At 41.6% G+C, this 27,373-nt stretch overlaps 1 protein-coding gene and 1 long non-coding RNA gene across 2 annotated transcripts in view; one reads left to right on the top strand and one right to left on the bottom strand.

The window, feature by feature from the left end:
- Window positions 1-27,373, bottom strand: part of LOC138968794 (uncharacterized) — a 379,269-nt gene that overhangs the window by 160,860 nt on the left and 191,036 nt on the right. The gene's annotated exons all lie outside the window — the stretch shown is intronic.
- LOC138968787 (arachidonate 12-lipoxygenase, 12R-type-like) overlaps window positions 1-27,373 on the top strand; it is a 68,401-nt gene that overhangs the window by 23,712 nt on the left and 17,316 nt on the right. The window contains exons 7-11 of the mRNA XM_070341430.1: window positions 1,604-1,725; window positions 15,490-15,625; window positions 18,380-18,487; window positions 20,789-20,882; window positions 21,031-21,148. Of these exons, the coding sequence (XP_070197531.1) occupies window positions 1,604-1,725; window positions 15,490-15,625; window positions 18,380-18,487; window positions 20,789-20,882; window positions 21,031-21,148 (578 nt within the window). The remainder of the gene's footprint in view (window positions 1-1,603; window positions 1,726-15,489; window positions 15,626-18,379; window positions 18,488-20,788; window positions 20,883-21,030; window positions 21,149-27,373) is intronic.

The following is a 27,373-nucleotide window of genomic DNA, read 5'->3' as shown; positions in this document are numbered from 1 at the left end:
GGATTTAAGTTAACTTTTTCAGTTTATCTTTCACACCAACGGGAGACGATCTAATCTCAGTCACGGTGACTCAGCAATTTCTCTTTTTGTCAAATCTTCCCGTGTAAAAACATTTGCACAAAAAATATTAAGTGCTTGGGCTTCGCTGCAGTGGTCCAATCGTCATTTTATAGTGAGCTTATCTCTAATGTTGTCCTAGTATTTGACTACACATAATTCTTAAACAAAACACCTTTGGATTCATCTTAAACACTTTTAATCAATCTCCCCTGGCTCTTTATAAAACTTATCTCGTGTTATATACTCTTTTTTTTTTTTAAACAGATTCTTAGTTTCTTATCATCAACAAGCAGATATAAGAAGGCTGAGTTGTCACTGACCAGATCATGGCAAGAATCCTTGACTGGCCTATTTACTTTTTCAGTGGTGTTCTTCGACTTGTTGATCTTCTTCAACCTTGATTTGAAGTTCAAAATCACCAGGTTGTGGTCGCTGTTTATGTCAGCACCAGGGAATGTCCTTGTACTTGCTCTGCTGATCCCAGAACGAAACCGGTTTTGTACCAAAATGTAGTCAATTTGGGTGTGATGGATTCTGTTGGGTGCTTGCCAGGTCAAGCATCTGGTAAGCCTTATTGTGCTCTCGAAGTGTGTTTGCGAGCACCAACTTGAAGCTGGTTAACTCCAGCAGGCTTAGTCCTCGTTCGTTGGCTACGGCATTACAGGAGGGTCGACATAAGTTCTTCCAGTCTTTTAGTGCGTCGGTGCCACCCTTGGCGTTCCAGTCTCCCTGAATGATAAGGATGCCCTTCTTGTCAACCCTGTCAATAATGCCTTGGAGTTGGGTGTAAAACACCTCTACTTGGTCATCCTCATAGTCCCTTGTTGGTGCGTAGGCGTGTACTATGGTGATGTTGAATGGTGCGGCTCGGGGGCGGATGGATATGAGCCTGCTGGAGATTGGGCAGCAACCGAGTACAGACTTCTTGATGTTCTTGTTAACAAGACATCCTACGCAATTGACACGCTTGTCATGCTCTCCGCTATTGTAGAGGACATGTCCATCGTCAGTGGTGTGTTTTCCTAAGTTCCCCAATCTGACTTTACAGAGCCCCACAACGTGCCAGGTGTATCTCTATAGTTCATGTGCGAGTTCTTGTAACTTCCCTGATTGGTGAAGTGTTCTCACATTCCATATGGTGAATGTGATATTTTTCCCTTCAACGGATCTTCTTCTGTGGAGGTCCATTAGTCGCGTACTTGTCACCTTCGCCCTGATGTACGAAGGATGGCGCGGCCCTTGGTAACCCGGGCGTCAACCGAGCCGGTGTTGAATTATCGGTCTACATCGGATATTGCGTCATCACACTCACAGTAGTCTGCAGCAAGACGGAGCATAACGGGTGTTAATCCTCGACGATGCTCTCAAAATATAATATTACTATATTGTTGATTGCAATGCAGCTTACTGTAAAATATATTAATAATGAAGATATTTTGGAATTGTTTAAACAGTGTTGATCTATTAGTAGTTAAGTGACTATATAACACTCTTTTTAGCGTTCTCGTTGTCATTTGTCCTTGTTATTTTTCATGGATTATAGGGACTTACTAGATGGAATCTCAGCAATAAACAAGAAATGGACTTAATCTTCGCGAATCAACGAATCAACGGACTGAACCCTTCCGTCATCCAGCTTTGTACAGACCCTGAATACATCAGAAAGTGAGTATTAAGCATTTGCTATGTATTGTGCAAAAGGTTTTTACATAAACCTATGCATAGAAAAACATTTTCGAAAACCTTGGTACAGCTAAAAATCAAGAATACCAGGGGAAACATAGAACACTTTTTTGTTTCTTGCTGATAACTGACTTGTTTTCCTGCGGAGAAGTTTCATTTTGTGTTTGGCAGTCCTTGAATTACCTCATTATTTAACCGTTAGGCCTCATAAGAACGAATACCCTTTGATAGACATTCGGCAAAAACTAAATACAGAAAAATTCACAAATGATCCACATTAGGAGCATGCATGGGCACCTAATATGAACCAGTGAAGAGGCCTTAACGAATCACTGTAAAAAGCCCCCTAAACTTCAAAATAACATGATACAACTTAGTGTGCAAGTCAGACAAATTCAAATATGCTTTAGAATTATCTGTTTCGGGTTGATGAAGCACAACAGGAAATTAAAAGAAACTTTTCAAAAACAGAGAGAAAGTAAATGAAATTATCAACTTCCACGAATACTATACCGAGCAACTAAAAACATTCTGCAATGTTTGATTGACAAAATCTCGAACAATTATAGAGTTAGAATTATCAAACCACAAAAGTTTGATGAAGGCATGTTTGACATAACTGTTGTGTGATTATTGTGATGCTGCGACTGTTTCAACTCACGGGACAAGCGGGTTTAACGTTAACGAAGTTTTGGAGGTCTCGCTTAGTCAGTCTTCGCGCTCTCTGGCCACTGATCGGACACTGGTGGCTTCCAATGGTGTTCCTGGTAGTGTCAGTGGCTGTATTGAATCGATCTCGAAGACGTTGTGGCAGGAAATTGTGATCTTTCCTTATTGAGGTAATGCAAATAATCCACCGCGTTGCATAACTGCAGTGCTTCTAATGTGAACAGAACATGGCTGAGGGTGATAGACTGTTGACATGTGCACGTTTAAAGCACATGCCAGCGCTTCTGGGTCATCCCCAACTTTAAATCGACCTGGCATTTTGGTGGTGTCAATCTTGGCTTCCTGGCTGTTTCAAAAGTGAGACTGGCAACAAGCGTGCCATGGTCTCTTTTGGTTGCTAATGCATTAGTGAACACATCTCACACATCAGGTTTCTCCTGCTCCACTTGCACGTGCTGCGAGCGCGCATTATGGGTTTAACGTTAAACCTGCTTGTCCCGTGTGTTGAAACAGTCGCAGCATCAACATAATCACACAAAAGCAAGGTCAAACATGCCTTCATCAAACTTTTGTAGTTTGATAATTCTAACTCTATAATTGTTGGAGATTTTGTCAATCAAACAATGACGATTGTTTTCGCGTTTCTTTTGTTGCTCGGTATATATGTTTTAGTCTGTTCAAAGCTCGAGGGTAGTTACAGGTTATTTTCAGCGAGCTTCTTAATGAATTAAGGTAACCAGCCTTTAGCTTTTATGTTCTTCTATTTGTTGAAGGTTGTACACATGCTTTGAGATGTTGCTGTTATTTCTGTTTGCATTAAAAACTCGGGTCAACACAGCAGAAATGTAACAAATACAGTCTTAGCTTTCATATATAGCAATATTTTGTGATAACAGCTTTTGCTGTGGACCGAAACTAATAAGCGTCAAATTTAGAGTGAACAATGCCAAAAGTGTAAACAAGTGATATAAAAACATTTAGTCAATCTGTAGGCATCAATTAAAAAGATCAACACCAAAAACCAGTCATCGCCGAGACTCCATTCAGATAGTCTCGGCTAAACTTCCCCGAAGACCGAGACGGGTCACGCTCGTCACCGCGAATCATCCGAACATTATACTCGACCTGTTTTCTTCATTTCTGAGCGCGTTTTTCAAGTAAACATAACATATCTATATATTTTTGATGAGAAATACAATGCAATCATTTTTTAATCTGTAAGTGAAAAATCGGTTTTGATGACAACTTTAATGAGCAAACTCATTAACTAATTTTTAAGCTTCCGACCTGAAATGCAATCCCAAAGTCCGGACTAAGTCAAAAATTACTTGATCCGAACTTCAATCAATCTGGTTGAAAAATGAGGGCGTAACAGTGCCGCCTCAACAATCACAAAAAGCCGGATATGAAGTTATCAAAGACATTTATCGAAAAATGAAAACAAGGTCTGTGGGTATCATACAAAGGAACTCTCATTTCAAGTTTCATGAAGATCGGTCTAGTAGTTTTGTCTGAATCGCTCTCTCCACACACACACACACACACACACACACACACACACACACACACACACACACACACACACACATACACACACACACACACACACACACACACACACACACACATACATACATCTATATATATATATACGACTTGTGTCTGTCTATCTGTCTGTGTGTGCGTGTGTGTGTGTGTGTGTTTGAGTGTTTGATCGCCATGCACGGCCAAAGTTCTCGATGGATCTGCTTCAAATTTGGTGTCCATATTCAGATACACCCGAAACAAAATCTGGTCGATGAGATATTTCAATACGTGCTCTCAGCGCGCAGCGCAAACCGATTTTGGTGTTTTTTTCGGGATCAAGTACCATAACTCTTCCTTATCTTCTCCGTGTTTTCAGCGTTTACCTCCCTTCCTTCGTATGGTGCAGTACGCTATTAAGGGCATCTTCGGATATTCCCGGCGTTCTGTTACTATTTTTAGAAGGTCACCGCAGTGTCCAGAACGCTTTCCTTGGACCCGTAAGTTGTCCTCACTGTAAAAGTGCAAAGGTCGAATCAATTTATAGCCACGCGAAAAATACACTGTCATCTATCTCTATATATTTATACATATAGATATATATATATATACGGCTTCTGTGTGTGTGTGTGTGTGTGTGTGTTTGTGTGTGTCTGTAGAAAACACCTGTGGACTGTAGAGTTCTGTTTGTGATGTGGTATGGCTGCTTTTCTGAGTCAGTATGTCATGTCACACTCAGCACGAGTAATTCACTGCAGTTGCTGGCCCGTAGAGTGCGTTCTTTCACAAGCAAACATGCTGATTACATAGCGACTGCTTTAACGCACCTCGAGCTTACATAGCCAAGTCAGTGCTCAAATAGCGATTTTCTCCCGAATTCCTGAGGGTAAAGGGGGACAATCACATTTTCGTTGTGTCTTAAACACACGACACAGCTCCCTCTGCTCTTGGCGTGGGTCCAGAAAGGGGGCTAGCTGCCCTTGGTGGCGTTCTCACTCGCCCTGCAGGAGTCCTCGTGATTCTCGGGAGAGAAGTGAAAGTCGCTAGAGGGGTGAGCTTCAGCTCACTCTTTGTCTTGGGACGCTTTTGTTACCCTGCTTTTATATATCCTGCCTTTTTAACCCTGAGCTGTTTGGCTTGTTTTTTCTTGGTGACCGTACCGTACCTTGTAAGTGATGAGCCAAGTTGCTAAACACAAACTGCCAAACACCACCTTTGCTGATAGGCGGGAAACATTCATCTGGGTAGATAACTACCTTCCAACGGATACCACTGCTCTGAGGGAGCAAGATTGGTCCCTTAATATGGACCAAACAGCAAGCGGTTCTGACCGCGCCCCAGATATTCCCATGGAATCACTGAATGAGACTGACCGGGCCAGCCGGACTGGTCAGTCCCCAAAATCCAAACAGCTTAATAAAGCAATCACCAATGAGAAAACCAGCATATCTTCTCCTTTCAAGAGAAAGAGATTGCGGGAGGACGACCCTGAGGGGGGGCAGAGCTCTCCGGAATCTCTTCTCTTCCGGGATAGCCCCCCACGCTCTCAGATTACTGATCATTTTGAGGAAGACTTCACCGAAGTCAATCGTAAGAAGCCCAAAAAGAAAAAGAAGCAAAAGGTCCTCTGCGAGGGTCCCCCTCTTCAGGGAAACACAGGTATTTCCCATGCAACATCTGCCCGGGGGGTCGACACCTCCCAACCCCTTACTGAATCACAAGAAAACCAGACAACTCAACAGCCACTACCACCTGCCAATACACACACACACACAAAACAAAGACCCCGAAGAAAACTTCTTTACCAACCCAAGCAACCTCCTCCCTCCTTCTTAGAGTTCCCCGTGGTGGTGCAGGACCTGAAGGAGGGCCCGGCAACATTGCAGGGACTCGGCCTCAGGAGGAAAAAAACTTTTGACCTTGCCATCGGCGAGGTCAAAGAAATACGCATGCTGGCAGCTGGGAGCGTCCTGGTAGGGTGCTCCTCAGCATCACAACAAAACAAGCTATTGAGGCTGGACTCGATCGGCGGCATCAAAGTGAAATGCCACCGTCCGGAGGTAACAACCGAAGGTGTCATTAAACGCATACCCACAATACATTCAGGAACAGACCTGTCTGAGATGGCAGTGGGCGTGCGCGTCCGGATGGAGGATGGGAGTCTTGTAGAAAAGGGCCCCTCCTCGGTTCGATCTTTTCGCCGTCTTCTCCTTAGGGATGGGAAACCGTCTCAGGCGGTCCGTGTCACCTTTACAACGGCAATTCTTCCAGACAGCGTCGTTCTGGAGAGTGAGGTGTACGGCGTCGAACCCTACACTCCTCCAGTGCGGCGCTGTACGAAGTGCCAGAGACTATCGCACCTAAAACAACAATGCAAATCAAAAGTGCAGATCTGCCCCCGATGTGGCTCCAAGGGCCACGACGGAGCGACGTGCACCAAGGCCAAACATTGCGTAAACTGCAAGGGCGAGCATTCCGCCGCTTATCTTGGATGCCCGGAAATGAGACTGAGGCTGCAGGCCAATAAGATCAGGTCGGCAGCATACATACCATATTCTGAGGCCCTGGATCGGGCGCGGCGCGAGCTCGCCAAACAACAAAATAAAACAGCGACTGCCCCAGCGGAAATGAGGGACTCCTTCTGGCGTCCCCCTCCGCAACCGATCCGGCGGACCTCAACCCCCCGGTCCGGGTACTCTTTGGCTGTCCAGAGACCCCCCCCTGGGTGGGCAAGTAAATAAAATACAAGAAATCAAAAACAAAATGACCGAACATGACAATACACTCCTTCCAGTTCATGCGGACAGTTCTGCTGCAACCGCGAAGCACCAAACAACTTCGCAAAATCCAAATCCTGGCCCCCAGGCGCCCTGTAAGTCTCAGACGGCTCGGCCGGCAGAGGCGCCGCTTCATGGGACCCCCGGGTTAAAGGCCTCCCTCCTACGCAAAGCCCAGAACAGGAAGGAGGACTCGAAAGAAGAGCAGCTCTTCGAGAGGTTGATGGGGAGAATGGAGGAGGGATTGGCCCAGAGATTCAGAGAATACAAACTTAAAACTGAACAGGAAATAAAGCAGCAGATGAGGGATGAGCAGCAGAAGGCAGAGCATGAGCTAGCCGACGCTGCACTAGATAAGCTAAAAACAGGAGAGCAATATGCAAATTTAAATGAACAACAAAGAGGCCTTCAAGGTTTCATCGAGCAGTGCCTCGGCTTCATGGTTAAGGCCAGACAGATGCAGAGTCCTCTCGACCTGATCGACTCCCTCTCAGCTACATACACACAACTCTCCAACACCAAGGTTGAACGCTTCATTCCGGGCGGCGCCACTCTGGCGCTGGGCGCCCTTGCTGGTGCCAAGCAGTTGTCCGTGACGGATATGAAAGCTGTTAAAACCACTTTTTAACCTATTTTAAATCTGCCCTTTAACTTACCTTCTTTGTGCGTGTTAAAATGGCTGAACAAGGTGAAAGCGGTCACGGATTTATCATATTACAGTGGAACTGTCGCTCTATCAACTCTAACTTCTCTCAGCTATATAATTATATATCAAATCACTCTGCTGACATCTTAGTTATCCAGTCAGTCAAGAGAAAACGCTCCCTACTGCCTTCTATAGATGGTTTTGACTTCCCTCCCATAGTAGAGCAAAAGGGCTCAGGGCAACTCATTCAAACAGCTATTTATCTAAAGTCTTCCTTAAATTACAAACCCTTTGCACCTCTCATCCCTAGTTCAGAAAATCTCAGTACATGTGCTGTTGAAATCGAAATAAAAGGATCCAAAAACCTCAACATAGTTAACATATATTACCCCCACGGGTGTAATAAAAAAGGAACTACCGACTGGCTAAAATCCCTGGATCATAGCAGGGCACACTGGTGCGTGATGGGTGATTTTAATAATCACCACCCTCTGTGGGACTCTGCTAACCCTAGATACAAACATGCCAATAGCAACCTTGCTGACGTCATTTTGGAAACTGACTTTTGTATACTAAACGATGGCTCGGCAACCAGACTTCCAGACAGAGCTGACCATTCCCCATCAGCAATCGATCTCTCCCTTTGCTCAAATGCCATAGTCACTGACATCGACTGGAACGTTTTCCCGGACGCCCTCGGCTCCGATCACTTACCCATTGTTCTTACCTTCCGCCACTTCGCCCCTAATCGCAATAACTCGGAGGTCAGAAAAAAGTACAATTACAAACAGGCAAATTGGGACAGCTTCCGTGCGGAGCTCGAGGGTGTCAGGGAGGAAACTCTCCTTACGGATGACATCGAAGCCTCTTACAATAACATACGTCAATGTATACTCACTGCTGCCAATAATCACATTCCGCTTAAATCAGTAAATCCTAACTGTAAGGCCAAAAGGAATGAGTGGTGGAATGCAGACTGTGATGAAGCCTTGGCAAACAAGCGATATCACATTAGGACATATCTCAGGCACTGCTCAGACGCTAACTTCACGAATATGAAGTCAGCTGAAATACAATTTAACCAGATCACCGCTGAGGCTAAACTTCAAAACTGGGAAAACTTTGTCCACAAAGAAACTAAAGATTACAAAGACTGTGGCAAAATCTGGAAGAAAATCCGCAGATTTAAATGTAGATACAGAACTAAAGAAAAGCCACTACTATCGGGTGATAAAATGACCACAACTGACTCTGAAAAGGCAAACCTATTAGCAGATACCTTTGCCAAAAATAGTCAATCAAAATCCCTAGATACTGAACGACTCAATTATAGGTTAGATCAGGAGAAGGGTTTCACATATCCCCCAGATGACAACCAGTTGCCTATAAACTGCATGTTTAAGGCAAAAGAAGTCCAAAACGCCATCTCTTCTGTGAAAGACCCAAAAAAATCCACAGGTTTAGACCCAATATCATATCACATGATAAAACATCTACCACCTAACTTTGTTAAGTTGCTCACTCAGTTTTTCAATCTATGCTGGTTAAAGGATACTATCCCCGCAGCGTGGTCAGACTCACAAGTAGTAGCAGTATTGAAGAGCGGAAAACCGGGCAATCTACCTGGCAGTTACCGCCCCATATCACTAACCCCCCACCTCAGCAAGATCTTTGAGCGTGTGGTGAACCAGAGGCTGGAGTTCCACCTCAATAAACACAATATCATTCCTACATGCCAGGCAGGTTTTAGGCAAGGTCGTTCGTGTGCGGACCACATTGTGCACGTCACTGAAAAAATCAAAAAGACCTTGGCACATAGTAATAATTCTCTTCTTGGAACCTTCTTTGATATTAAATCTGCGTACGACAGCGTCTGGCATGCTCGTCTACTCCTAAAACTCGGCAGAATCGGTGTCTCTGGCCACATGTACCAATTCATCAAAAACTTCATCAGCAATCGCAAGATGTCTGTCCGAGTGGGCTCTTCGGTGTCCGAAACCCATGCGCTGGACATGGGGGTTCCCCAGGGCAGTATCATCGCGCCAAACTTATTCAGCATCATGCTCTATGACATTACTTCTGTTAAGGTTGACGGTGCCAGTGTACTTCTGTATGCGGACGACCTCGCCTTAATAGACACTAATAGACCACGCCATAACAGAGTTACCAACACTGTTGACTTATCTTCTTACCAAACTAAAATCGACAACCTCTGTCAATATATGTACACCAACGGCTTCCAACTAGCCTCAAATAAAACAGTCTTTCTTGTTGTCTCCCGTAGACAACTGTACAGGAACTGCAGTATAAAGATAGGTTGTGATATTATCAAACCGAGCTCAGAAGTTAAGTTCCTCGGCGTTATCATCGATACCCGACTTAACTGGACCAGTCATATCGAACATCTGATCAATAAGGCCAACAAGGATCTTTATATCATACGCTACCTGGCGTCCCAATCCTGGGCCAGAGGACGTAAGTGTGTCACAGAGGTAGTGCGGGCATTAATTCGCTCCCGCCTCCTTTACGGGTGCGAAGCTTATTTCGCGACGCGCCCGGCGCTCATGAAAAAACTGGCTATTATAGAGTGCAGGGCGCTCAAAATAGCTCTGGGACTCTCCCAACAAGCGAGTAAGAGTCGAGTCTACAGCGAGTGTGGGTGGCTGCCCCTTGTGGATGAGATAAAACTCCGTTCAGCTCAGTATGCTGTCAGAGCCCACGCGGTAGAGAACTCTGCCTGCGAGGTCCTGACTGACTTTTTTCCTCAGCACCAAAATTATGAGGCCAACACCAAACATAGCACTCAACTCTTGGCCAAAACGCTACCCTTATCCGACACAGTAAACCGCATTCTAGCCGATAGCGGGGTGAAGGTCAGTGAGCTGGCCAGGGTCCCCCCGCCCTCCTACCCGCCTTGGCTTGAGGAAACCCCTACTATCATATACGACAGTGAAGATAATACTACCAAAAAAGATAACCCCGTCTACCTGGCTACTGTTACAAAAGAAACCCTAAACTACAAATTCTCGGAGCATTTAAAAGTCTTTACTGACGGATCCAAATTTGCAGACGGCAGCGTTGGCTGCGCCTTTGTGATCCCAGATCTCAAAATCTCAAGGAAATATACTCTTAATAAAGACATCTCCATATTCTCAGCCGAGCTATTTGCCTTGCTCATGGCATGCACTTTTATAAATGACCTCCCAGTCACACCGCGTGCGGTAGTTTTCTGCTCTGACTCGCGCTCTTCATTACAAGCTCTGCATCGAAACACATCAAATCGGACAGAGCTACAAAGAGAAATCCTCTTTATATGTCACCAGTTAATCTCATCCGGCACATCCGTATCATTTCTCTGGGTCCCCTCTCACGTAGGGGTCCGGGGAAATGAACTGGCGGATGTCGCTGCCAAAGAAGCGGCAGAATCTAGCCCAGCTAACACTAACATCGGCTACTCAGTAACCGAGTTCTACAGTAAAATCCGTAAACTCATTCGAAGTCAGTACGTAACATCTCTGTCCTATCAACCCATTGATATGAACGATCTACACCCCGATCTCCCAACAAACCTCCTCACTATCTTCAGACGCCTCCGTGCCGGCGGCTGCCGCTTCCATATCTTTAACAAGTCCTGCCATTGTGGAGAACCCTATTCATTTCAACACATTTTCGCTCCATGCGCTACAAATAGAATTACCTTTAAAACCTTATATGACCATATGCAGCTCCATGGTCTGAGTCCCCAGGATTATTTGCGCAGTAGCAGTTCTCTAGGCTGGTCACACAGCTTGCTGCTGTGCCGACTGGTCAGGGACTCGGACATGGGGCTGTGGGTATAACTAAGCCCAGATTATCACATCAGCGTGTTTCAGTTTGAGGTCGAGTGGCTCCCGCCATCCCTCCTGATTCCAGCGACTACCCTCTAGACAACATATCCTCACCCAAGGCCCACTAGTCGCCAAACTGTACATATTGTTTTTATTACCACGGCCTTCGTGGCTTACATTTTAATCCTTTTATTTGTAAAAAGTTTTGAGATTTATTGTTCGTGTTCCTCTTACTTGCTCATCTATTTGGTTTTATTGGTGATCCTGAAAGGTTCCACTTTTTAACTCGATTTGAATTAAAAAAAAATCATTTTACAAACCCGTTATTCAAGATATAGAATACAGACTTATAATTCTTACCAAGAAACATCTTAACTACTTTTCATTTTAACAAATTCCACAGAGCATTATCAACTCAACCCCACCCCCTGCCCTCCTCTCCTTATTTTTTGTTTCTTTCTTTCCTCTTTTTGAAAGCGGACAAACACTCAAGTCCTTAATGGCTCAAAACCGTAGGACTTTTAATATTAATTTTAACGAGTCTGTATGTTCTGACCTTCCTCTGAGAAGCCATAACAGACTAAAAAGGGCTTAGAGATAAGCTCTAAATGTCTCATTCCTGTGTGAGTGGACTTCGCCTCCTAAGGTGATTATGGTGATTCGGCACTCGATTACATTCGGCGTCATCATCATGAATGGGACTCGACTGGAGGATCCATGGTTCGGTTCATTCAAACGGGGGGCGGGTGTGACAGGGAGACTACCGCCGCCCTTCACAGCAGACTCTGCAGAGTTGTGCGCCTTAGAAGTTGTGAGATATTTATAGCTCTTTATAGCTCGCAAAGCAACACCTGTGGATTATAGAGTTCTGTTTGTGATATCGTAAATATTCTGCATCAAATTTGGTGGGCATATTCAGGTGGACCCCGGGCACAAACTGGTGGATAAAAACCGGCGAAGCCGGGTATTCCTCTAGTACATACATACATACATACATACATACATACATACATACATACATACATACATACATACATACATACATACATACATACATACATACATACATACACACATACATACATACATACACACACATACACACAGCGCCACCCTCGTCTCGATTCCCCTTCTATGTTAAAACATTTAGTCAAAACTTGACGAGATGTAAAAAGAGAGCAAACCAACGGTTTTGTGGTTTGTGTTTCTGCAACTGTTTTGACATGTGCAAGTTATTCAGAGAGGGTAAATACAGCGAATGAAATTGTTTTAAGCGCCCTAGCACCATTAGTTTTTTCAGAACAGGAGGTGGTACATATTAGGAAGTGGTCCATATTAGGCAACCTTAGCCTTCATGGCTTGCTGTGTCGTTACACATTTACACGAGCTGCTTTTCTAAACATTGAAATGCGAGCGAAAGCGAGCTTTTTAATATTTGATAAAGCAACTTGTGGAAAAAAGCTGTGAAAAATCAGGTCCCTTCCGGACTATTTTGACACGACCTCATTTAAGACATAAGACATAAGACATAAGATCATTTATTGTCCATACAGTTAATTACAATGGATTGAAACGTGTGGTTCGTCTGCTCTTAAAACATTCAAAACAACATAAGACAACAACCTTAAAACACAAAAATAAGAACAATAAAACATACGAGGTAAGAACACCCAAAGTACTCCAGACAGGCACGTCCGCCACATCCATACTGCACACACACACACACACACACACACACACACACACACACACACACACACACACACACACACACACACACACACACACACACACACACACACACACTGACACACACACACAAATCCCTGTCCGTGCCGATCTGTCAAAAGCCTACGAGTTGACATTGTTAGAGTTGACACTGTTATATAAACTTCTGACCATGTTATAAATGGGAGCGAAAGAGACACAGCGCAAAGCTTACCGGATTGTACGGTGCAGATTCCTGGAACAGCTGAATGGCAACAGGCTTCAGCCTGCCATCCTTGCCCTCCTTCTTGTCCACAAAAAACAGGCCTATTGGTGCACACACCTGAAGAAATTATTATAAGATGTAATGCATTAGCTGATTAGTGCAATGGTCGCAATACATTATTCAGAAAAAAATTTGGAATCAGTAGGAGAAAAGGGATTAAGGAAGAAAGAAAATGAAAAAAACATGTCGCGAAAGGCGAAACTACAACATCTAGTCAAGCTGTTGACGTCGAACTCACATAACGAAACTGAAACTGAACGCACTGCATTTCTTCACCAAGATCGTATACTCGTAGCATCGTCAGTACACCACTCGTGGGAAAGGTAGTAACATCGACAAGCCAGACTAGCGCGGGAGTGGTTGCGCTGAGCAGGATAGCACTCTTTTATGTATCTCTGTTCTTTTTAACTTTGTGAGCTTGTTTTCAATCCAAACATATCATATCTATATGTTTTTTGAATCAGGAACCGACAAGGAATAACATTAAATAGTTTTTAAACCCTACAATATGCGAAACATGTCAACTGACTGCAGCAGCCTGGTTCTTAAAATAATTCTGACGGTCAATACAGCCAACACACTATTCACAGTCCATTCTAAGGAGCACACACACACACACACACACACACACATTCGCACGCACACTCTCGCGCACATGAGTTGCTGGTAAGAGATAGTAACCAATGCATCTATCACAATCCTAAAACGTATAGATAACTAGATGAATACCCGCTTCGCCGGGTAGCCGACTTCGCCGGGAAGAAGTACTTAGAGCCGAACGCCGGCTTCGCCGGGTCCGAACAATGGACCCGCCAAGCTTAAGTCCCTCCCAGATTCGTGGAATGGGAACAGTACGAAAATGATTCAGTGGCCATAATGCCATTCCTGACCATATCGAGTCCCATCCTTGTCGACGAATGTAACCGTGTTAATCACCTTTGGAGGCGAACTCCACTCAAACAAGATTGAGCTTATCTCTAAGCCCTCTTGGACTGTTATGGCTTCTCAAAGGAAGGCCAGTACATACAAATACACAAAAGTCGCCAGACCACATCACAAACAGAACTGAACAATCCACAGGTGTTGCCCACATAGAGAGAGAGAGACACACACACACACACACACACACACACACACAAACACAGAGAAGCCGTATATATAGAGAGATAGATGACAGTGTATTTTTCGCGTGACTATAAATTGATTCGACCTTTGCACTTTTACAGTGAGGATAATTTACGGGTCCAATTTACGTTCTGGACACTGCGGTGACCTTCTAAAAATAGTAACAGAACGCCGGGAATATCCGAAGATGCCCCCTCATACTATAGTGCACCATACGAAGGAAGGGAGGTAAACGCTGAAAACATGGAGAAGATAAGGAAGAGTTACTGGGAATGGTGAAATGAACAGAAAACCCAAAATCGGTTCAGCGCTGCGCGCTGAGAGCACGTGTTGAAATATCTCATCGATGATACTGTGTCCGGGGTGTAGCTGAATACGGTGTCCAAATTTGAAAAAGATCCACCGAGAACTTTGGCTTTGGTGTGTCGGTATGGGGGCCCGGGTAGCTGAGGTGGAACCAAAATCGGTTCAGCGCTGCGCGCTGAGAGCACGTGTTGAAATATCGACCAGGTTGTGTCCTGTCCCGGGTGTACCTGAATATGCCCACCAAATTTGAAGCAGATCCATCGAGAACTTTGGCCGTGCATCGCGCACAACCATACACACACACACACACACAGACAGACAGACACTAGTCGTATATATATATATAGATACAAACATTTTGGCCATAAATATAAACAGTACATGCAGCATCACAGAGGGTTTAAAATTATTGTGATTACATACACACAACACACACACACACACACACGCACGCACACGCACACACGCACGTACACACACACACACACACACACACACACACACACACACACACACATACACACACGCGCACATAATATGCAGGAAGGTGGTAAAAGATAAAAAACCAATACATTGTATTCTATTTAATCACGGCATCGCAGATGGTCAAGGTTAGTCTACCTATTCACACACACACACACACACACACACACACACACACACACACACACTCACACACATACACACACACACACACACACACACACACATAAACACACACACACACACACACAAACACACGCGCACGTGTGAATTGAAGGATATTGTTATCTCACATGGGTGGTCTCTCTCCCGTGTGTTGGTTACATTTTATTTTACTCGAGCTTTTGTTGAATTTACTGGTGCTGGTATCTCTGTTTTTGTGTGTTTTTTCTTCAGGATTGGCGTGTCTGCTGAAACGCTGAAACCATTTATTGGAGAGCTGACTATCGAGCAAGCCATTGGGAAGAAATGCCTTTACATTTGTGATCTGAAGATACTTCAAAATGTCAGACACCCCAAAAAAGGCTTCACGGTAACAATTGATAAATAAATTGATTCATTGTTTTAATATTTGTCTTAATTAATTTTAGCAGCAAGTGTAGCTGAATGTGATACATGTAGCAGGTATCTCAAAACCCAACACTGGTTGTATGTTGTTAAATGTAAACACGTGTGCCGCCTCAAAAACGATTGACAGAACAGGTGGCTTACCGGTTGCAAATACAGATGTTATGTCATCAAGTTCCTTTGCCAGCTTTTGCTGTGATTTTTTTTCATGTTTTTTTTATCTATTTTTTTGTTCTTTTTTTGGTGCCACTATTTTCACAGGTAAAGATTCCGGCGGGCGCAGTGTCCTAAGCGGAAGGACGTGGGTTCGAATCCCGGCTGCCCTTGCTGGGCTAAGGGTGGAGATTTTATCGATCTCCCATGTCTTCTCCTTCGTGCATATAATTATACGCAAGCACAAGAACAAGTGCGCAAAGAAACGATCCTTTAATCAATGTCAGAGTCGGTGGGTTATGGAAACACAAAAATACCAAGAATTCATCTCCCGAAAGCTTCGTATAGCTTCCTAAATGGCGGGGTAAAACAGTCATACACGTAAACAACGTGAGAGTTTCAGCCCAAGAATGAACAAGAAGAAGGTTATGAATAAAAGGCTCTTTTTATCTGCGAAGATGCATTGGATTTAAAAGCGTAACTCTGTCACGTAAAGAATAAGCTGTTGGCGGTATACAGATTCGTTTTTGACACCAACTGAAAATATAAGTGACATACGTGCGAGAAAAGAATTGGTATGGTGATAGACGTGTTCCTTCCTTCCTTCTTTCCTTCCTCCCTTCATTCCTTTTTATATTTAGTCAAGTTTTGACTAAATATTTTAACATCGAGGGGGAATCGAAACGAGGGTCGTGGTGTATGTGCGTGCGTGTGTGCGTGTGTGTGTCTGTGTGTGTGTGTGTGTGTGTGTGTGTAGAGCGATTCAGACTAAACTACTGGACCGATCTTTATGAAATTTGACATGAGAGTTCCTGGGTATGAAATCCCAGAATGTTTTTTTCCTTTTTTTGATAAATGTCTTTGATGACGTCATATCCGGCTTTTCGTGAAAGTTGAGGCGGCACTGTCACGCCCTCATTTTTCAACCATATTGGTTGAAATTTTGGTCTTAATCTTCGACGAAGCCCGGACTTCGGTATTGCATTTCAGCTTGGTGGCTTAAAAATTAATTAATGACTTTGGTCACTAAAAATCAGAAAATTGTAAACAAAAATAAAAATTTATAAAACGATCCAAATTTACATTTGCTGATTCCAAAAACATATAAATATGTTATATTCGGATTAAAAACAAGCTCGGAAAATTAAATATATAAAAATTATTATCAAAATTAAATTGTCGAAATCAATTTAAAAACACTTTCATCTTATTCCTTGTCGGTTCCTGATTCCAAAAACATATAGATATGATATGTTTGGATTAAAAACACGCTCAGAAAGTTAAAACAAAGAGAGGTACAGAAAAGCGTGCTATCCTTCTTAGCGCAACTACTACCCCGCTCTTCTTGTCAATTTCACTGCCTTTGCCATGAGCGGTGGACTGACGATGCTACGAGTATACGGTCTTGCTGAAAAATGGCATTGCGTTCAGTTTCATTCTGTGAGTTCGACAGCTACTTGACTAAATATTGTATTTTCGCCTTACGCGACTTGTTTCCGTTTACACTTAGTCAAGTTTTGACTAAATGTTTTAACATCGAGGGGGAATCGAAACGAGGGTCGTGATGTATACATGTGTGTGTGTGTGTGTGTGTGTGTGTGTGTGTGTGTGTGTGTGTGTGTGTGTGTGTGTGTGTGTGTGTGTGTGTGTGTGTGTGTGTGCGTGTGTGTGTGTAGAGCGATTCAGACTAAACTACTGGACCGATCTTTATGAAATTTGACATGAGAGTTCATGGGAATGATATCCCCGGACTTTTTTTTATTTTTTCGATGAATACCTTTGATGACGTCATATTCGGCTTTTTGTAAAAGTTGAGGCGGCACTGTCACACCCTCATTTTTAAATCAAATTGATTGAAATTTTGGCAAAGCAATCTTCGACAAAGGTCGGACTTTGGTATTGCATTTCAGCTTGGGGGCTTAAAAGTAATGAATGAGTTTGGTCATTAAAAATCTGAAAATTGTAAATAAAACTTCTTTTTTTTAAACAATAAAAAAATAATTTTATCTTATTTTTTATTATTTGCTGATTCTAAAAACATAAATATGTCATATTTGGATTACAAACAAGCTCTGAAAATTAAAAATATGAAAATTATAATCAAAATTAAATTAACGAAATCGATTTAAAAACTATTTAATGTTATTCCTTGTCGGTTCCTGATTCAAAAAACATATAGATATGATATGTTTGGATTGAAAACAAGCTCACAAAGTTAAAAAGAACAGAGATACATAAAAGAGTGCTATCCTGCTCAGCGCAACCACTCCCGCGCTAGTCTGGCTTGTCGATGTTACTACCTTTCCCACGAGTGGTGTACTGACGATGCTACGAGTATACGATCTTGGTGAAGAAATGCAGTGCGTTCAGTTTCAGTTTCGTTATGTGAGTTCGACGTCAACAGCTTGACTAGATGTTGTAGTTTCGCCTTTCGCGACATGTTTTTTTCATTTTCTTTCTTCCTTAATCCCTTTTCTCCTACTGATTCCAAATTTTTTTCTGAATAATGTATTGCGACCATTGCACTAATCAGCTAATGCATTACATCTTATAATAATTTCTTCAGGTGTGTGCACCAATAGGCCTGTTTTTTGTGGACAAGAAGGAGGGCAAGGATGGCAGGCTGAAGCCTGTTGCCATTCAGCTGTTCCAGGAATCTGCACCGTACAATCCGGTAAGCTTTGCGCTGTGTCTCTTTCGCTCCCATTTATAACATGGTCAGAAGTTTATATAACAGTGTCAACTCTAACAATGTCAACTCGTAGGCTTTTGACAGATCGGCACGGACAGGGATTTGTGTGTGTGTGTGTGTGTGTGTGTGAGTGTGTGTGTGTGTGTGTGTGTGTGTGTCTGTGTGTGTGTGTGCGTGTGTGTGTGTGTGCGTGTGTGTGTTTTATTTTGCTAGATGAGCTTTGATAGAGGATATATGCCGTACAGAAATCCACTGGACATTTTTGTTTCAAAACTAATTGCTTGTGATTAGCTTAATTTTTAAATCCCTTCCAATGAAATTAAACAAATTCAGATAAATGATCCATTTAAGTGTAACATTTTCCTAAATGTTTTCAATTCGAATTCTGTTAATAAATTTGCGATTGTCATTACTACAGTTGACATCATTTAAGCTCATTTACTCTATTTACATCCAAGTCATGGCCTCGGAAAGTGTTGTTTACAATGAGTGTGGAAGGTTTTTTTCCCGCGCGTTGGTATTTTAAGATTCTTGCACAGCATAAATTAAAAATTGGAGTGCAGTTGTGACAGCGAGTGAGCATATTCGATAATTACACAATGGTGTTGCGCAAAGCGCATGCCCTGAAAGTTACAGCATGGTTTCAATTGCTGCAAGATAACAATCGGGCGTGCCTTTTATTTTAACTATAGTTATTCACCAGCGTCCGTGGTCTACTGACTAAAACGTCCCCAGACCCCACCCCTAAATCCGATAGCTGAGACCTAACGGTGGCAACCATGCGCACAGTCACAAACCTTGCTGCAAGTAGCGGATTGTGTGGTTCAAACATAGTGGATTGTACGCTTAGAGTGCTGCTTATACCTATTTCACTTAAAGGGAATATGTCTAACAAGAAAACTGTCGCAATTCGCCCCAAGAGCTATACAGTTTAGGTCGGGAGTTGTAGTTATGTGACCACATTCCAGGAATACCTTAAAATAAGCGTTTGAGCGCTGAGTTACACAAATTGAAACCGGTTGCGTTTTGAGTAGGCATCCCAGACTGTTATGCTAATTGTGACGTTCTTTGGGCGAGTTAATAGATTTCGTTCTCACCTTTCGAACCTGAGTATTTCATGTGCTATGCCTATAGATACAGATTTGAAATTGAACCGAGAGCTACGGAGTACGTGTTGGGAGTTGAAGAGATGACAATATACATGAGGAAGGTCTTGGAATTAAAGTTTGAGCGTTCTATTCTTCAAATCTGAATGCTGTGTTTGTTAGTCATTGCAGACCTTGATATTCTCCAACCAACATTTTGGTTGTTTCTGTTGTGAGAAGCGATTTAGCCATGTATGGCACGGAATTTGCGTACGTAAGCTAGACTGTAGATTTGACTTCCTCAATCCAACGGTCTTGATCTGCTTTGACGAACGGGTATCTATGATTAGATAAACAATAATGACGTTCGGAAGCCGGCCCGGACTCCTGACAGGAGAGCTTGGCGATGCTAGCCGCTCGATGATTAAAATTCATTTAGTTATTTGGCATAGTTTCGGAGTAGTTTTGAGCAAATTATTGCAGGTGTTTCTTAATTACAATACAGCGAATGTCCCTTGAACTTTGAAGTCCAAATCGTCAGAAAACTTTCCAAAATGGCGCCTTCAATAATATATCTTTAATTTAAAAAGAACAACCAGCGATCCTTTTCATATAGGCTAATTTAAGGGAGAGAACTTGCAAATTGCAAATGCTGACTCGAAGTGAGTTTCCTTGATTGTAATGCGCGGAAAAGCTGAGGAAAAACACGCGACATGCGTCGCAGTGTTTGAGAACTTCTGGCACACCCAGCACGCATAGAACTGGAGATTGCTCTGAGGCGCGTCAGCCGAGCTTCAATGTCATTGACGCGACATAAGTGGGCGACAGCCCTAAGAGTTCTCAGGGTGGTCAAGGAAGTATAACTGGTAAGACTTAATCATTCAGTCGTGTATTGACAGAATTTAAAACGTGTTTGATTTATTGCAAGGTAGTTACTTTGAGGAAAGCTCCTCGTATACAGGTGATGCATGCATAAGGTAACTGATGTTTAGTAACACACACACACACACACACACACACACAAACACACACACACACACACACACACACACACAAACACACACAAACACAAAAGCGCGTGCACGCATACACATACACACGCACGTGCACACACACAATCACACACACGCATGTCCCTTTATAATTATTCCTGATGCACAGAAACAGCATTCTTAAAACAATCCCTCGCTGTGTGCAGGTTTTTCTGCCTACCGACGGATGGTCTTGGACCATTGCAAAGATGTGGTTCAACAATGCGGACGCCTCCTACCACCAGTCCATTACACATCTTGGTAAAATACTGCACATTGTTGACTGTGTTCTTGTGAATTGACTTGCTACATGCTTCGTAATGCTGTCGTTGCTCCTGTTATTCGTGTTCGTCTGTTAGATAAAGCAGACAGTCTCTCACATAAATGTGTTCATTTTTCTGATGTACAGGGTTCACCCATCTGCTGATGGAGGGGGTGGCGGTTACAACACACAGACAGCTGTCTCAGCATCACCCCATTTTCAAGATGCTGGCTCCTCACTTCCTTTTCCTCATCGCCATCAACAAGTGAGTTCAAGCAAGCAAGCAAGCACACAAATACTTAATCTTGATCAGTCTTAAACTTCGCCAACAAATTATTGCAACGAATTTTGCACCCAAATAAAAGCATTAATTCCCCTGTCATTGCCTTCAAACTTGATATGCCAGTTAAGGCCGTTCACTTCACTATGTGGATCACTTTTCGGATTAAAGATTTCTTTTACCGGGATCACGTAACCGCCGCTTAAATAAGGGTACCCTCAAAATGGATTTGACAAAAACAGAAGGGCCCAATAAAAATAGAAATAAATGGCAAAACTTTGAAATGTGTACATGCGAACAGAAAGCCAAATCAATTATATACCCCGAACAGGTTGTTTTGTGTAGCTATTCATTGCTGAAATACAGCGCTTTTTGTCATGATACCCCTACAAAATGACAAAAAAAGTCCCGCTTTTGACCGCTCATGCGATCGACACCTGCATTAGTAGGAATAGCATATCACACGAAATATGCAAGCTAGCTAAACAAAACAACCTGTTCGGGGTCATTGTTTTTCAAAAGAGTGTGTCTTCAATGTTAGTGTTTAACTTGCTTTGTGATACAAAAAAATGAAGAAAAAAAAGCACGATTATAAAATTATTTCGGATATCAATACAAACGAACATGCTTGCAACTATTTTGAAGCGAAAGTAGATAATAAAGGGGCTGTACGCACTTTGATTTTGACAGACACTGAGTATTTTCCCTTGTCTTGGTTCAATCTACACTAATCGTCATAAAAAACTAAATACGTACATTTAGCTGTAGAACTTTGTGATGCGGCCAGTTATAGTAAAACCAAGTATATTGCCAGAAAGGTAATTCATTCCCCTACCGTTTGAAATAAAGAGTTTCATTTTTCATCAATTAGTTTTTATGCAGTGTACCGGAGACCTAGGACACACCCCAAAATCAAATTCGCGAAAGCAAATTTGCAGACTCTAAAATACACAAAAAATCTAAATAAGCAAGAGTGACCCCGTTTTTGATCTGAAATTAAAGAAAAACTCATTTTCTACCCATACAAATTGATTTGGTTCAGCTGTTGTGCCTAGCAGAGTTGTTTTGCCATTTTGAAGAAGACAGGTGTCAGCCTCGTCAGAAGCCGTAAAAGGCCTGTTTTGGCGTCATTTCTTATGGGCAATGTGGGTAAAAACCCTGTTGGTTTGGAATGGCTCATTGTATTGCTTTTAAATTTGACATGAGTATTGATAACAGAATTGCTAAACAGTGTGTAAAATATGGCGTTTTGATGAGTTTTTTTTTGACGTACTGGAACTTTTCAAAAAAGTTTGATTAAATTGAAATAACATATTACAGTATGGTTGCAAAAATTCAGCATTTTGCACACTACAACACAAATGAATATTACAATTGGGGATCAATTTTGGTACAAAAGCAACTACGCGCTTAGGTGGTATGGAAATGTGAACGCAAAAGAACAATTACAAAAAACAGGTCTTCCAACATCAAAACCAAGTCCAGCGCAGCAGACTGAACTGTCACGTACGTCACTCACAGCGATAAAAAAAACCTTATGGCTCAGATTGCACCAGATTCCTCCATGTTTCTTGATTTTTTTTTATATATACATAAAGACAAGTTTACAAATATACATTGGCCCGTGTATACAATAAACATACATTTAAAACATACATTTATATGGGTAAAGGTTTGCGAACAGGTAAGGAGAGAGAGAGTGAGAGAGAGAGAGAGAGAGAGAGAGAGAGAGAGAGAGAGAGAGAGAGAGAGAGAGAGAGAGAGAGAGAGAGAGAGAGAGAGAAATGGTGGTGGTCTAGGTAATTGAGTAATGTTATTGAGTACAGGTTCAATTAAAACAAAACGGGCTTTTGGACATAGGAGGCTTTTAAACTGTACACGTGTAACAGGAGACCAAAAACAACAACCCAACAACAAACCAAACAGGATAAATCAAAAATGATCCGTGTACTTGTTCCAATTAGCATTAAATTGTTGAGTATTGCCACTAATGAAGGCGTTATATCCTTCTATTCTAAATCGTTGTTGTACAATTTTCTTAAAAATATCAATGTGTGGCAGCATGTCTTTCAGTCTTGCGGTATACAAATAATATTTTGCAAGCAACAAGAACAAATCAGAAACCCTGTCTGTATATACAGCCTCCCGTCGCGATATAACCTTGAACGGTTGAAAACGACGTTAAACACCAAATAAAGAAAGAAAGAAAGATGTATAGCCTCTTTACAACCAAACATAATAAATTCCTTTGATAAAATCAACTGTGCACAGTGTGAAAAACTTTCCTGTAGCCACTTTAAAAAATCCCTCAAAAAAGTAGGGCAGTCCAAGAAGAAATGATCCAAACTGTCTTCTTCTTTACAGAAGAAACACAGTGAAGAGTCTACAAGTTTTTTTCAAAAACAACATACGCCTTGTTGGGATAATTTTGTATAAAATTCTATACTGTAACCACCGCAAGCTAGTATCAATAGTTGTTTTTATAACTTGTGAAAGGACAGTTGTCTTATCCAGATTAATATTCATTTTTTGTGGTTTTAATGGACCATCATTGTAAACCAACTTCTAATACAAAATCTTTGAATCAGATTGCAAAACAAGTTTACATAACAACATTTCGGACAACACATATTTATTTTCAAATTCTATATTTAATTTTTGTTGATGACGTTTTACTGCACGTAATACACCTTCATACAGAAGAAAATTTACAGACACATGAGGATAAGCTATCTTGAAATCTTCATAAGGCAGGTAGCCATTTGGTCCAAGCAGATGCCCTATGGAGACAACTCCATTCTCAATCCAGTTTGAAATAAAAATAATCTTTTTGTCTCGACAGACATGGACATTGAAATGTAGTGGCTCTGAGATAAATTCATCAAAATTCTGAGGCACACATTTACAGACAAATCGTGTATAATGCTTAAATACATCAAACCAAAAAGGGTTCTTTACTTCATGCATCAAAACATTTGCAAACTCTATATTCCACACAACAAACCTGGGGACAAATTATCTTCAAAATATGTACAATCTTCCCAGTATTCAACAAAATCCTTTTCAACCATGTCAATTTTAACACAGCTAAGTAACAATAGACATCCACCATCTTCAGTCCACCATTTTCATATGGCTGTACAACTATTTTTCTTTTAATTTTATCTGGTTTTTCATCCCATAAAAAAGAATATAGCAGTTTATTCAATTCATCGAGGAAATGTTTCTCAGGTTCTGGTAAATTCATAAATAGGTGAGTTAATCTTGACATAACCAGTGTCTTTATAACTGTTACTTTACCGAATGGTGTAAGATTTCTCTTTGACCACATATTTAAACACCTCCGAATTTCTTGGAACTTGTTTTCATAATTCATGTTCACTATTTCCTCCACTTTCACTCAAAAATGTATGCCGAGTACTCTAAATGCAGTTGGGTTCCACTTCAAATTTAATTCGGGCATAAATTTAACTTTTGATTTTTTAAACTACCCCATCCACACAACAGCAGATTTATCATAATTTATTGTAATTCCAGATAATAATGCAAAACAGTCTTAATTCTTTCCGCTATGCAAGATGATGCTATCTTATATACTGTACTTAACAATGTAATTGGTCTCCAATTCTTCAAGTATCTTTTATCTTTATCATCTTTAGGAATGCATGTGATAATACCTTGACGTTGAGTCACAGACATCTCTCCTTTCAAAAATCCAAAATTAAGTGACCTTAACATAAAATGACCCAAATCCTGGAAGAAAAATTAAAAAAACTCTGCTGTATAACCATCAGCCACAGGACTTTTATCATTATTCAAATGTTTTACCGCAGTTTTCAATTCATCAAATTTAAGTAGGCCCTCCAGTGCGCTCTGTTCTGGCTCTGACAATACAGGATGCTGTAAATTCACATCAATATCATCATGCATAACATGTTGTTCCTGAAAGGAATATAGGTTTTGATAGTATGATTGTACTTCATTCAGTATTAAATCACAATCATGAATAATTTCACCATTCTCTCTATATAAAACACACATAGCTTTCTGTACAAAGTGTCTCTTCTCTAAATTGCAGAAATATTTTGTAGCTTTTTTTTACCATCTGCAATCCATCTTGATTATCATACCATCAATTTTCTTCCTGCGGAGCTCAACAAGTGCTTGACGCTTTTGTTCCAACAAGAACACATTGTCTTCATTTACATTTGCCTCCATACATTTTATATCAGATAAAAAAGCATGTTCTTGCTGTAATACTTGTTTTTTTCATAAGAAGCATTTACCCCTTATGTCCAACAAGAATATTTCAAAAAATAGCTGATCATCAATCATTAAACACAAATCAATATCATCAATCAAATAAATAATTTCTCTATCACTATTTTCTCATGTTTCTTGATTTTTATCAAAATTTGTCCTGGGGGGCATGCCCCCGGACCCCACTAGGAACCGGCCTTTGTCTTCTATGTGACGGTTTTGAAAAGTAGTTAGGTAATTTGCTGGCTCAGGTTGCACCAGATCGGTCAATTGTCCTTGTTTTGATTGAAATTTGTCTTCTTAGATTCACTTTTTGGAAGATGTTTTAGGGGAAGTTTTTTTGGCTCAGATTGCTCCATTTTCCTTGTTTTTATCAACATTTTCCGGGGGGGGGGGGTTGCAGAGCATGCCGTTTGAACCCCCTAGGAGGTTTGAACGCTTCGCGCCCTCAACTAAACGCTTCGCGTCGTCGAATTGTCCTTAAAAGAAATTTGGACCCCCCACCCCCCCCCCACCCCCTTAAAAATGATGTGATCCGCCCATAGTTGACATTAGATTGCAAAAACAAAACTAAGGAAAGGGTCTTTTTGTGCTAAAGTTTGATCAAATCCTAATCACTCAACCAGTCTACCTTCGCAGGCGAGTGATTAATGCGCGGTTAAAGAGTTCCGTGAAAATCATTCAATTCTGTTAACACTTCATGTCAGTTTCCCTAGCTGTTTTTGGACTAAAATTAAGTACACAGTTATGTTGTTATTCTGCTGTGGAGGCAAAGCAGATATTGTGTGTTCTGTTCATGTTTTGGTATCGCTAGGAACATTTTCTTTTGTCGAATTGAGTAGCAGACGAATCTTTGCACCCGTGTTCCAACATTAAATACTGCATGGGTTTTCTGGGGCAAAACAGTGTATGAACCGCTTTATGTTCCTTGAATTGATGTGATGTGTGCATTTGGTTGCCGTGATCTGTTTATAAAATGAAATATTGTTGTAAACTGATCGTCGGATTGCAGTCTTTTTGTAGAAGCAGCTGAGTGTATAGAAATTTGAAAGGGGAACTACTCTTGTCGCTAGACAAAGTATGAGAGTTACTTGCCTTGGAACTTCCTTGCGCTGATCGTTAAATTTTGATTCAGAAAACAACCGAACTCATAAATTTTATATGGAGAATCATGTGTTCAAGCCTGTAGTTGTTAGTTTAAATGCGGTATGTTTGTATTGTTTCCCCCAGAGGTGTATACTTCATACATTAGAGCGTTCGGAACTTTTCAGTCAAAAAAGTAGTTCCAACAAAGTGTAGCTCCTCAACCCGCGAGCTATCGGGGATTCGTGCTGTTGCCGGGAGTTTATTTGTTTGGTTGCTGGATAGTTACCGAAAAATAATTAGCCCTTGCAGCTTACAGATGTAAAGAATCAGAGGGGAGAATAATGTGTTGTTAAATGTTATCTTAAATTTTCAAGTCTCATGAAGGTCCTTAAAAGACCTTATATTTCAAAGTGAAAATGCTGTGCAAACCCCGAGTGGAAAGCAGTAACATATTAAAAGAGCCTTCTTTGGTAAATTTAGCTATTATAATGCGATGACTCCCTCAGTACTATTTGCTCTCACCTGTGTTCATCAGTACTCATCTATGCCTGCCAAATCCAGGACTTCTCTGAGAGGCTACCCCTTGTAAACATTCACTTATTTGTATCCCCTTGAACCTTTCAGTCCTTCCTCATTGCCCTGATAATTATAACTTTATACCTTAGTCCTCTAGACTGGCTAAAAGTGCCCCGTGATGGTGGAAGAACTTCCAAAACTAAAGACTTTGTGTTTTTAACACTCACGGGCTTAGTGTCAGCTTCTCACACTTTTATGCCTACATTTTGGGGCGTGTAAAAGTGCAGAATTCTCATTTTATAACGACACAATGGCTTTCTGTGGTTATGCCTTCTGCAACGTGAGTGT

Source organism: Littorina saxatilis, linkage group LG6 (genome assembly GCF_037325665.1).
Source record: "Littorina saxatilis isolate snail1 linkage group LG6, US_GU_Lsax_2.0, whole genome shotgun sequence".
Classification (NCBI taxonomy): Eukaryota; Metazoa; Mollusca; class Gastropoda; order Littorinimorpha; family Littorinidae; genus Littorina; species Littorina saxatilis.
The sequence above is the reverse complement of the archived record's forward strand: the minus strand, read 5'-3'. Positions and strand labels throughout refer to the sequence as shown.